We start from the raw sequence: 14,060 nt of genomic DNA, 5'->3' as shown, positions 1-14,060 counted from the left end.
CATATTGTATTTCCCCACCCAACTGTCATTAGAATAAATCTCAAAACTTGATGAAAATTATGGAACACAGACCTCCTATTCTTAAGACTATCATAAGAAGATATGAGGCCTGAAGCTACTGTAATTTTGCTACCATGAATTTTACTACCATAAATGAGGTGAAGATTCAAGAAAATATAATGATTATGAATGTACAAACAATTAAAACAGAGCTTCAAAATAAATATATCAATATGGGTCCAATTATGAGAAACCACACAAGGATAATTTAATATAAAAAACTATTAACTATAATGGGAATTAAAATAATGAGGGATTATCTAGCTATAAAGATGTAAAGAGAACTTAAAAGAACTTAGGAATAGGGCGCCTGGGTGGCTCTGTTGGTTAAGCGTCCAACTTTGGCTCAGGTCATGACCTGTGCTGACAGCTCAGAGCCTGGAGCCTATTTCAGATTCTGTGTCTCCGTCTCTCTCTCTCTGCCCCTCCCCTGCTCAAACTGTCTCTCTCTCTCTCTCTCTCTCTCTCAAAAATATGAGAAGTCTCTCAAAATGAAAACATTTAAAACATTTTTTAAAAAAGAACATAGGAATGACAGATAAAAGAAACAGTCATTATTCCTGAGGCTCAGAGGACCCAATGAAGGGTTCTCCCCAAGCTCTCCTCTCCAGTGCTGAGATCCAGAACTTGTTAGAGAGCAAACAGCCTTTGCTCACTGAAAGAGAGGAAAGTTGCTCACTTACTAGGAATCTACCTAAGGAACTTGCCAGAAATCATTCAACTAGGGTGCCAGGGAGGCTATTCACAGAGGTGTTTAACCAGAGGCACTTCAATACAAAATGACAAACAATACACATTACAAACAGGGACAGCTAGAGGAAGCTGCTGACAGCCACCCTGTACTGTAACACTAGAGCACCAGGGAAGCTTCAAGGGCCTCAGGAGTCTGGTGCTGGAAAAAGCCAAGCTCAGCACAAGATAAACAAGCACACCAGCACCTGGAAACAAAACCATTTTCCTCTGTACTTTACTCCAGGGCCCTCTACTGCATGAAGCTTCAGTGCCAGCTGAGGGGGGGAACAAAAAATTAAAGTTACCAGATCAGGGAAAGGAGTTAAGATGGTGGAGCAGCATGGAGACCCTGAACCTGTCTCATCCCTGAAACGCAGCCAGATCAGCACCAAACCATTTTGAACACCTAGAAATTGATCTAAGGATTAACACAACAATCTGTATAAGTTGAGCAATGGAACTCAGCAGGTACACAGTGCAGAGAGGTGAACTGGGGGAGAGAAAAGCCATGGACTGTAGAGAGCTGTTCCTGTGGAGAGAGGACAGAGAAAGAGAAAGGGGGAGAGAGCAGCACTCTGGGATAGTGCAAGAAAAGCACTCCCCTGAAAGTAGCTGGAGAGAAAGAGAGAAAAAGAGTGAAAACATATGCAGGGGACTGAACAAGAAATCTGTTCCCCAAAACCATGGACAGGAAGAAAGGAGTGGGTTTCAATACCACCTGGATTCTATAAAGAGTAGAGCACAGAGTCTGAAGTTGCAGAGCTCAGTGACTGGTGGTGCTCTGGTGAGGAAGCAGGGTGAATCCCCAGGAGCAGGTAGTGAGTTCTGAGGGGTCCGTGGGCCACATGGTGAGAAGCAGTTCACCAGCTTGGAGTGCATTTGGTAGAGGCCATACAGCCTCCCAAAAAGCAAAGGCCCCAGCAGACCCTGGAGAGCAACCACGTTTGCTGGTATTGGGACAAAGACACAAGAGTGTGGTGAAACCTGGTGCCGGCTATGTATGGTGATTTGCCATAACCTCTGAACCTCTGCCACTGCAAGACCCCATGAACATTTTCTGGAGTAAGCCAGCACCAGCCATTGCTCAGTGAGACCCTCCCCCAGAGAGTAAGCATGGGCCCAAGCCATGAGGGTCTCTGAAGTGAGGGGTTTTGAAACAACCCCATCTGAGATAAAACTGTAGAGAGGTGCCACCTGGCAGGCAGACAGCTCAGACACAGGCAGGGTAGAGGCGGGGAGTGGATGGAGGCCTGAGACAAAGGAGGGGTGCTTGATCATGGGTCAGTGAGAGCATGACGTTTCTGTGCCAGAGACTAGGGAATTGGGTGAAGCCATTTCCACCCTCTGCACACATGCAAGCTTACATGCATGCTGTACTTACCTACCCCAGTAAGCTAAGCAGAACCGCCTAGTGGAGAATGGAGCCGTTACACCAAACCCCACCCAACTGCACCCTCCAAGCACATCCCCTACAAGACCAGCACAAGACACTCCACCTGCTTAGTGTACGGACTATAGAAGGAATCATAGTTTCAGTTTAAGGAGAAACTAGATGCAACTTCATTAAGGTTTCATTCGGTTTGCTGGTTCATTTATTTGTTCGTTATCTTTGCTTCTGTTTTTGCTTAAATTTTTTTTCTTTTTTTTCTTTATTTTCTTCCTTATTCTTGGATACAGAAAGAGAAAAATTTATTTCTATTTTTATTATTTTTTCACGTTATTTTTTGTTTTGATTTTTATTCTATTTCATTTTCCTTATTCATTTTTTCTATTATATAAGTTTTTTTTAAGTTTTAAACTTTTTTACCTTTCTGTTCTTTTGTTTCCCTATTTTCTCCATTCTATCCAGCTTCTTTACACAAGCTAAATCTAGGATATAGCAGACCAAAATAAATCTAGGATATAGCTTCCTTTATTTGAATTTGTGTTTTGTTTTTAATTGATTAATTTTTTTCTTCCTCCAAAATGAAAATCAAAGGAATTCACTCCAAAAGAAGAGGAAAAAACTACAACCAGAGGCTTAATCAACACAGATATAAGCAAGATGTCTGAACTGGAATTTAGAACCACGATAATAAGAATACCAGCTGGGGTTGAAAAAAGCATAGAATCCCTTCCTGTGGAGATAAAAGAAATAAAATCTAATCAGGATAAAATTAAAAATGCTATAATCAAGATGCAATCTCAAATAAATGCCACAACAGCAAGGATGGATGAAGCAGAGCAGCGAAACAGCAATTTAGAAGATAAACAGAAATTTAGAAGATAAAATTATGGAGCATAATGAAGCAGAAAAAAAATAGGGAAACAAAAGCAAAGAGCACAATACAAGACTTAGAGAACTTAGTGACTTATTAAAAAGAAATAACATCCAAATCATGAGAATCCCAGAAGATGAAGAAAGAGAAAAAGGGGCAGAAGGTTTATGTGAGCTCAAATTATAGTGGAAAACTTTCCTAATCTGGGGAAGGACACAGACATCAAAATCCAAGAAGCACACAGATCTCCCATTAAATTCAACAAAAAGCAACGATCACCAAGGCATTTTCATAGTCGAATTCACAACTACACAGATAAGGAAAGAATTATGAAAGCATCAAGGAAAAAAAAAAGTTCTTAACCTGTAAGGGAAAACAGATCAGGTTCGCAGCAGACCTATCCACAGAAATTTGGCAGTCCAGAAAGGAGCGCCAGGATATATTCGATGTGCTGAATCAGAAAAAATATGTGGCCAAGAATTCTTTATCCAGCAAGGCTGTCTGTTATTCAAAACAGAAGGAGAGATAAAGAGTTTCCTAGAAAACCAAAAACTGGGAATTCGTGACCACTGAATCAGCTCTGCAAGAAATTTTAAGGGGGACCCTTTGAATGGAGAAAAGACAAAACAAAACAAAAAAGACCAAAGCAACAAAGACTAGAAAGAACCAGAGAACATCACCAGAAACACCAACTCTACAGGCAACACAATGGTGCTAAATTCATATCTTATAGTACTCACCCTAAATGTCAAAGGACTAAACATTCCAACCAAAAGACACGGGGTATCAGAATGGATAAGAAAACAAGACCCATCTATATGCTGCTTACAAGAGACTCATTTTAGACCTACAGACACCTTCAGATTGAAAGTAAATGGATGGAGAACCATCTATCAACACAGTATTCATGGTCTTTTCAAAAGACCAAAAAGTCTTTGACATTCCAAAAGGTCAAAAGGAAAGTGGTATAGCCATACTTATATCAGACAACTAGATTTAAAAATGAAGACTACAACAAGAGATGAAGAAGGGCATTATATCTTAACTAAAGGGTCTATCCACCAAGATCTAACAATTATAAATATTTATGCCCCCAACGTGGAATAACCCAAAAATATAAATCAATTAATCACAAACATAAAGAAACTCATTGATAATAATACCATAATACTAGAGGACTTCACACCCCACTTACAGCAATGGACAGATAATCTAAGCAGAAAATCAACAAGGAAACAATGGCTCTGAATGACACAATGGACCAGATGTACTTAACAGATATATTCAGAACATTTCATCCTAAAGCATCAGAATACACTTCTTCTCAAGTGCACATGGAACATTCTCCAGAAGGGATTACATACTGGGTCACAAATCAGCCCTCAACAAGTAGAAAAAGACTGAGATCATACCGTGCATATTTTCAGACCACAATGCTATGAAACTCGAAATCAATGACGAGAAAAAATTTGGAAAAACCATGAATACTTGGAGATTAAAGAATATCCTACTATACAATGAATGGGTTAACCAATAAATTAAAGAGGAAATTAAAAAGTTCATGGAAGCCAATGAAAATGAAAATACGACAATCCAAAACCTTTGGGATGCAGCAAAGGTGGTCATAAGAGTGAAGTATACAGCAATCCAGGCCCTCCTAAAAAAAGAAGAAAGGTCTCAAATACACAACCTAACCTTACACCTAAAAGAGCTGGAAAAAGAACAGCAAATAAAGCCCAAAACCAACAGAAGAAGGGAAATAATAAAGATTAGAGCAGATATCAATGATATCAAAATAAAACAACAACGGGGCGCCTGGGTGGTGCAGTCGGTTAAGCGTCCGACTTCAACCAGGTCACGATCTCGCGGTCCGTGAGTTCGAGCCCCGCGTCAGGCTCTGGGTTGATGGCTCGGAGCCTGGAGCCTGTTTCCGATTCTGTGTCTCCCTCTCTCTCTGCCCCTTCCCCGTTCATGCTCTGTCTCTCTCTGTCCCAAAAATAAATAAAAAACGTTGAAAAAAAAAAATTAAAAAAAAAAAAATAAATAAAACAACAACAACAACAACAAAAAAAACCCAAAACAGAACAGATCAATGAAACCAGGAGCTGGTTCCTTGAAAGAATTAAAAAAAATTGATAAATTCCTAGCCAAACTGATCAAAAAAAAAAAAAAAGGACCCAAATAAATAAAATCACAAATGAAAGAGGAGAGATCACAACCAACACCACAGAAATACAAACAATAGTAAGAGAATATTATGAGCAATTACATGCCAACAAATTGGGAAATCTGGAAGAAATGGATAAATTCCTAGAAACATACCATTCCTAGTTCACTACCAAAACTGAAACAGGAAGAAATAGAAAATTTGAACAGACCCATAACCAGTAAAGAAATTGAATCAGTAATCAAAAATCTCCCAACAAACAAGAGTCCAGGGCCAGATGGCTTTCTAGGGGAATTCTACCAAACATTTAAAGAAGGGTTAACACCTATTCTTTGAAACTGTTTCAAAAAATAGAAATGGAAAGAAAACTTCCAAACTCATTCTACGAGGCCAACATTACTTTGACTCCAGAACCAGACAAAGACCTCACTAAAAAGGAAAACTACAGACCAATTTCTCTGATGAACATGGATGTAAAAATTCTCAATAAGATATTAGCAAACCAGATCTAGCAATTCATTAAAAGAATTATTCATCATGATCATGTGGGATTTATTCCTAGGATGCAAGGCTGGTTCAATATCCACAAATCAATCAATGTGATACATAACATTAATAAAAGAAAGGATAAGAATCACATGATTGTCTCAATAATAGATGCTGAAAACACATATGACAAAATACAGCATCCTTTCTTGATAAAAACCTTCAAAGAAGTAGGGATAGAAGGATCATACCTCAAAATCATAAAGGTCATATATGAAAGCACCACTGCTAATAATATCCTCAATAGGGAAAAAATGAGAGCTTTCCCCCTAAGGTAAGGAACACGACAAGGATGTCCACTCTCACCACTGTTATTCAACATAATGTTGGAAGTCCTGGCCTCTGCAATCAGACAACACAAAGAAATAAAAGGCATCACAAAGAGCAAGGAGGAAGTCAAACTTTTCACTCTTCGCGTACTACATGATACTCTATGTGGAAAACCTAAAACACTCCACCAAAATCCTCCTATGACTGATACATGAATTCAGCAAAGTAGCAGGCTATAAAATCAATGTTCAGGGAAACAAAAATAATATAAAAGTAGAGAGGGAGACACACCATAAGAGACTCTTAAATACAGAGAACCATTAATGAGGGTCGCTGGTGGGGTGTTGGGAGGGGGTAGAAGTTAGAGGGGTGAGGAGCATTAAGGAAGACACTGGTTGGGATGAGCACTGGATGGTTATATGTAAGTGATGAATCACTGAATTCTATTCCTGAAAATTAATTAATTAATTTTCATAATTTACAGAATTTACAGAAATCGGTTGCATTTCTATACACCAATAATGAAGCAGCAGAAAGAGAAATCAAGGAATTGATCCCATTTACAATTGCACCAAAAACCATAAAATACCTAGGTATAAATCTAACCAAAGAGGTGAAAAATCTATACACTGAAAACTATAGAAAGCTTATGAAAGAAATTGAAGAAGACACAAAAAAAAAATGGAAAAACATTACCATGCTCATGGATTGGAAGAACAATATTATTAAAATATCTATACTACCCAAAGCAATCCACATTTTAATGCAATCTCTCTCAAAATAACACCAGCATTCTTCACAGAGCTAGAACAAACAATCCTAAAATTTGTATGGAACCAGCAAAGACCCTGAATAGCCAAAGCAATCTTGAAAAAGAAAACCAAAGCTGGAAGCATCACAATTCTGGGCTTCAAGCAGTATTACAAAGCTGTAATCATCAAGACAGTATGGTACTGGCACAAGAATAGACACATGGATCAATGGAACAGAATAGAAAACCCAGAAATGGACCCACAAACGTATGGCCAACTAATCTTTGACAAAGCAGGAAAGAATATCCAACGGAACACTCTCTTCAGCAAGTGGTACTGGGAAAACTGGACAGCGACATGCAGAAGAATTAATCTGGACGCACTTTCTTATACCATACATAAAAATAAACTCAAAATTGATGAAAGACCTAAATGTAAGACAGGAAACCATCAAAATCCTAGAGGAGAAAACTGGCAACAACCTCTATGACCTTGGTCGCAGCAACCTCTTACTCAACATGTCTCTGGAAACAAGGAAAACAAAAGCAAAAATGAACTATTGGGACCTCATCAAGGTAAAAAGCTTCTGCACAGCAAAAGAAACAATCAACAAAACTACAAGGCAACCCATGGAATGGGAGAAGATATTTGCAAATGACACATCAGATAAAGGGTTAGTATCCAAAATCTATAAAGAACGTATCAAATTCAACACCAAAAAAAACAATCCAGTGAAGAAATAGGCAAAAGACATGAATAGACACTTTTCCAAAGAAGACACCCAGATAGATGGTTAACAGACACATGGAAAAATGCTACCATTCATCATCAGGGAAACACAAATCAAAACCACAATGAGATATCACCTCACACCTGTCACATTGGCTAAAATTAACAACTCAGGCAACAAGAGATGTTGGCGAGGATGCAGAGAAAGAAGAGCCCTTTTGGGGCACGTGGGCGACAGTCAGCTAAGTGTCTGACTTTGGCTCAGGAGTTCAAGCCCCATGTCAGGCTCTGTTCTGATAGCTCAGAGTCTAGAGCCTGCTTCAGATTCTGTCTCCATCGCTCTCTGCCCCTCCCCCACTCACACACTGTCTCTTCTCTCTCTCAAATACAAATAACATTAAAAAAATTTTATTTTTAAAGAGGAACACTTTTGCACTGCTGGTGGGAATGCAAACTGGTGCAGCCACTGTGAAAAACAGAGGCTATGGAAGTTCCCTCAAAAATTAAAAACAGAACTACCCTGCGATTCTACCCCTAGTAGAATTTCACTACTAGGTATTTATCCAAAGGCTACACGAGTGCTGATTTGAAGGGCACATGCACCCCAATGTTCATAGCAGCACCATTGACAATACCCAAAGTATGGAAAGAGCCCAAATGTCCATCAACTGATAAATGGATAAGGATGATGTGGTGTGTATATATAAATATATATTTATATATATACACACACACACACACACACACACACACACACAATGGAATATTACTCAGCAATTAAAAAGAATGAAATCTTGCCATTTGCAACCACATAGTTGGAACTAGAGTGTATTACGCTAAGCAAAATAAGTCAGTCAGAGAAAGACAAATAACATACGATTTCATTCATGTGGAATTTAAGATAGAAAACAGATGAACATAAGGGAAGGGAAGCAAAAATAACTGCACATTTAGTATGTTTTTAATTTTTCATATTAATAAGGTTAATGGACATTGAGAGAAACTAACACAAAAAAAAAGTAACAGAAAAAGGGGGCCACAGCTCTCAAGGGAGGTCAGAGATAGACTCATGTGGAAGTCATCAGAATATAGGAAATACATGAAGCCATGTCTTAGGTGAGTAGAATATAAGGAGAAAGTAGAAAATAAATAAATTAAGAGATCAGAGAGGTAAAGCCAGTGGAATAATAATACTTAAAGACAGAGAAGAGAAAGATGAGTTTGAGAAAGATACCAAAAAGTGGAATCAGTAAGGTACAAAGAGACCTAAGAGAAAAACCAAATCAGGAAAAGCAAGGCAAGAAAGTTTCCAAATAATAAAAACCAATAAGTACTCTTATAGACCCAAAATTTCAAATCAAATAGAAAAAAAGGATTATGTTTTTAACAAGACAATTTCAGAATGATGAAATTACTACCTCATATTTATATATAACAATATGCACATAGTACTAGATAATACTAGAGTTTATATTTTCTAGGATACACAACACAATTGACCAGATACTGAAGAAGATGTTCAAGAAATATTAAAAAAGCATTTACCTACTGGCACCAAACTGCCACCTAGCTAATCTGCCACAGTGAAAGAATATCAAGAACTAGAACATCTATAAAAAAAATAAATAAGATGTTAACATTGGCCATAAAGAGTTCTCTGGAGAATAATTATTAAACTGTAAGTTTCATGAAGATAAGACAATAAGCTGGCCCTATTCCTCCCCATATGCCTAGATTCCAGCATGGTGCCAGGTTCCATGTTTCTACACTGCTAACATCCCAATGGAAGAAGGGGGGAAGAACAGGTGACACTGCTGATGCCCAATTTTGTCAGTGTTTTGATCCACAGTTCCATATTAGACCAAACTGGTGATCCCAGATGTCTAATTACAAGGATAAATAACAGAGCTTTTCATTTCATACCCAGAGCTTGAATAACTTATTCCCAAGTATGTATACATGCATTGCTGCTCTCAAAAATAGTTGTATCTTTTTATAGTTGAATCCTGACACTTTGAGGAATTTACTATTATCCACAGCCTTGAAAATGTCACTTCAAATAATTTATTAACATATTGGATGCAATATAAAACACAAATCATATATACTTCAAGCTACCATTACTTCAATCTTCTATTATTTACTCTATGAAATTTGTAATACATTGAGGTTACAGGCATATGCTTATTTGCAGGGCAAAGCCCCACACAATGTGAATCACTATCTTTACATCAAAAACACTTCATATCACCTAAATCAATATAAAGTTCAAGTAAGTCTCTTTGATTTCCGCACACCTAACATAGAAAAAGGAAAAATTCCTAGTCACTCTGCAGCACGTGCACATTTTATTATTTCCAGGTATATTCTGAAAAACGTTTAAAAAGTGTTTTAGAAGTCTCAGCTCAAGATTTCTAAAATCCTTCATGGACTCTTTTTTTTAACTTTTATCTAACCCAGGATTAAGCAGAACTCTAAAATGTCCTAGAAACAGGAATTAAAAGTTACAAACTTACATTCAAGTTGTGCAACCACATCTCCAGGGTCTACTGCTTCAGGGAACACCTACAGTGGGAGAACACAGAGGGAAGCAGGTGGAGAAGAGGAAGTGAAAGGTACATACACATAAAATAGTTTTTGTAATTCCCCTCTCATTCCCAAAATATTCCTTTCTCATCCATAGAAACTTTGGACATTATTGAGAACTGTCACTTCCTCTCTGCTTCCCACGATCACTATGGAAGCTCTGACAATCAAACAAACACACATTATGGCTGGCTGGCTCTCCCTCTCCAACTTCACCAGGGCTGCTTCTTAATCTGAACTCCTCCCCTGTTGTTCACCATGGTCATACTGGCCTTCTTGGTGCCCCTCCAACTCATCAAGCTTATTCCCAGCAAGAAGTCTTTATATTTGCTATTCCTCTGCTTAGAACGCTTTTCCACTAGACCTTCAAATAACTGATAACTGTCTCATAATTCAGTTCAGCTTAAATGTTATCATCTTCTCTGACCACCCTTTAAAACAGATAATCCCCTGAATCCCTCAGTTCCTCTCTGTTCCCTCACGCTCCCTTTATTCTTTTCATGACACTTATCACTATCTAAAATTATTCTATTCCTGTGTTTACTTCATTATTGTCTGTTTCTCCTATTACAGGGAAAGCTCCAGGTGGGGAGGCTGTTTGTCTTGTTTACCCAGTGCCTAGAATAGTGCATGAAACAGAGCAGGAAGTGAGTAATTATCAGAAAAGGAAAAGGAAAAGGGAAAGGAGAAGGAAAAGGAAGGAAGGAAGGGGAGGACAAAGAAAGAAGGAAGGGGAGGAGAGGGAAGGAAGGAGGAAAGTAGAGAAGGAAAGAAGGAAATAAACTGAAGAATACGATTGGTAATAACCAAAAGCAGCAGTTTTAGGGAAAAACAAAAAAGAAACTCATAGAAAGAAGTACCAGAAGATAGCCAAAAGTAAAATAAAATCTATTTTTACCTATTAATGTCTCCTCTTTCTCTTTGTTGTGAAAATTATTATTTAATATTCAAGATGCTCTATTTTACATAGAGCCCACTAACACAATTTTAGAAATAAACTGATCCATTTTGAAAATAAGGCAACTCATTTCATGAATAATACAATGCATATTTCTTTTCAAGCTTCCAGATTTAAGTTACAAATCTCCTTTTCAATGAAATCAAAGTATATATGGTCAGTAGTAATTTGTCTTTAGGGCTTTTATTAAAAATTTGGAAGTACACTGATTATTTGTTAATATTTGATCTGTCACTTGAACTCACCTTTTCAAACACCATTCTGGCATTGAAGACCAGTGGAAAATTGGCTGGGACACATTGTGTCTTTTTGTATTGGCCAAACACACAGATGCTAAGATAGATGTCCTCCTTGTCTTTCAGCACCACTCCTGGACAAGTTACCTGAACAAAATTAGATAGAGAGATGTAAATGCTTTATGAGTTCTCTGAACTATCCTACTGAAATAACTGACATGGCATTACATAAAAACACTAGTCTGCTAAGCCAATAAAAAGATGCACAAATTAAAAGAAAAGAGATTCTCGTGTTTACAGAGTTAAATGAAATGCCTTTATAACTTCCATCCCTCTGAGAAATCTATGATTCTCCATTTGGTTATTTGTTCCACATTTGAAGCTCTGTGTACTGGCTCTTGGGACAGATACTAACAGTTTTAAACAGTCAGCCTTAGGCACCCACTTTATGCTGAATGCTGACATAAACTTATTCAGCATCATTTAATCACAAAGGATTAAGACTCAGCAGAAACAGAGCACTATCCTAGAGGACAAAAATAATAGCAATAAAAAGCACAAATATGACCTGTATAATTCTAAATAGCAGCCCATATACACCCTCATCAAACGCAATATGACGGAGTTTCAAAGCTAGTGAATTATAAGTTTCTAGTCCAATGATACATTTTTTAAACATGAAATTGCATTTCATTATCTTCATGATCGACACAAAGTATAGGCACAAAATATGGTGTTTCTAAAAAGTCCACAGCACAGATTCCCCAGTCCCAGTCATATTTCACTGTCAGTTAAAGAAATATTAAAGGCTAAGATTTGAATCCAACCCACCCACATAGTAACATTACTCAACATCCCCCAATAATACAATCAAAGTATATTTTTATTGTTCTCTAAACATACACATTACTGTCCTACCTTACATTCTTCCATTATCTGGATTACTACTCCTTACTACTCCATTCCATCTCTGCCTCATTTACACTCACCACTTTCCAAGGCTTACATCAACTGCGTCTCCTACACAAAACTCTGGACTCACCAGCTACCATTATTCGATTCAATCTAATTCAAACATTTATTATGAATTTACCATATTCAAATAAATATGTTTTAGATTCTCATAGCATTTTGTAGTTCTCTTAAGGCCTAATTATTATCTCCCTGCATTTTAATTAAGTAGGTACAACTCATCTCTTTAATTATAAATTCCCTGAGGACAGAAATTTTATTTTCTCATCAATGTATCCAAAACACGACTTTCAGTATTAAGAAGAAGCTCCGAGATTATCAAATAGCTTCAGATTTTTTACGTACAATAACCACAGAGCCCCAAGAAAGTATAGGTGATTTACTTACTTAAAGTGACACAGAAAATCAATCAATACAATACTTTCAAAAGTGCTTAGAAAAGTGCCTAACAGAGCATTCAACCAATACTAGCTATAGTTATTGTTAGGCTGAAAATCACTATATCTGTCATCTCAACACAAATTACTGCATTGAATAAATGACCAAGACTTCAGGTCTCTTTGTATGTAGCAGTTAAGATTATTTTCCATGCCAGATATTTATACTCCATCTCCCTCTTATTCTATTTTCCAATTTCCGTTCTGATATATTCCCTACTGATTTTTTTTTTTTTTTAAATTTTTTTTTCAACGTTTTTTATTTATTTTTGGGACAGAGAGAGACAGAGCATGAACGGGGGAGGGGCAGAGAGAGAGGGAGACACAGAATCGGAAGCAGGCTCCGAGCCATCAGCCCAGAGCCTGACGCGGGGCTCGAACTCACGGACCGCGAGATCGTGACCTGGCTGAAGTCGGACGCTTAACCGACTGCGCCACCCAGGCGCCCCTCCCTACTGATTATTAAAATCTATTAAAATCAAGGTCCTCAGCAAATATAATGTTGTCCATCACCTTCATTTCCTACTCTGCCTCATTAAAATCAAACCTGTTAGAATCCCTCTAAATCCATGTTATCCAATGTGGTAGCTACTAGCCACTTATGTCTACAGTTGTAGCTAGTCCAAACTGAGATGGACAATGAGTATAAAATACAAGATTTTGAAGACTTGTTCAGAAAGATTTTGAAAACTCATTATAAAACCAGCATAAAATATCTCATTAATAACTAACACTTTGAAAACATTGATTTAAATAAAATTATTGTTAAAATTAATTTATCTACTCCTTTTAACTTTTTTAATATAGCTGTCAAAATTTTTCAATTGCATCTTTGGCTTAAATTTGTGGTTCATATTATATTTCTACTGAGTAGTGCACCGGCTCTAATTGTCCTACTGGAAACTAGGGACTCTCTTTACAATGTGTAATATATGCAAGAAGGCATGACTTTTTCTCATCCACAATTCTACAAATTCTGCCATGCTTTAAAGAACACCCAGTAGCTTCCCAAAAAGAAAGCAAGAGAGGGGGGTGGGGGTAAAGAAAATCAGATAAAACAAATAGAAAATAAAAAGCAAAGAAGTTGACTTAAAACACCCATATGGATAATTATACGAATGCAAATATTCTAAGCATTCTAATTAAATGACAGAAATTGTCAGATTGGATAAAAAAGCAAGACACAATATGCTGTCTGCAAAAAAAAAAAAAAAAAAAAAAAAAAAAAAAAACCATGTTAAAGACACACATAGAAAAAGTGCTTTCAGAATGGTGGAGCAAATATCTCCAAAATTCAGTCCCTCTATAAAAGCAAAGAGAACACTACGAAAAACTGTCAAAATCAACTTTTTTACAG

The 14,060-nt window shown here is 37.3% G+C and overlaps 1 protein-coding gene across 3 annotated transcripts in view; it reads right to left on the bottom strand.

Moving 5' to 3' along the window:
* Nucleotides 1-14,060, bottom strand: part of SPATA6 (spermatogenesis associated 6) — a 150,589-nt gene that overhangs the window by 119,864 nt on the left and 16,665 nt on the right. For all 3 annotated transcript variants that reach the window (XM_058717451.1, XM_058717448.1, XM_058717447.1), the window contains exons 2-3: nt 11,304-11,441; nt 10,031-10,079 (exon numbers count right to left, since the gene is read on the bottom strand). In XM_058717451.1, the coding sequence (XP_058573434.1) occupies nt 10,031-10,079; nt 11,304-11,441 (187 nt within the window). The remainder of the gene's footprint in view (nt 1-10,030; nt 10,080-11,303; nt 11,442-14,060) is intronic.

This window comes from Neofelis nebulosa, chromosome 2 (genome assembly GCF_028018385.1).
Source record: "Neofelis nebulosa isolate mNeoNeb1 chromosome 2, mNeoNeb1.pri, whole genome shotgun sequence".
Classification (NCBI taxonomy): domain Eukaryota; kingdom Metazoa; phylum Chordata; class Mammalia; order Carnivora; family Felidae; genus Neofelis; species Neofelis nebulosa.
Note: the sequence above shows the minus strand (reverse complement) of the source record. Positions and strands in the feature narration are given on the sequence as shown.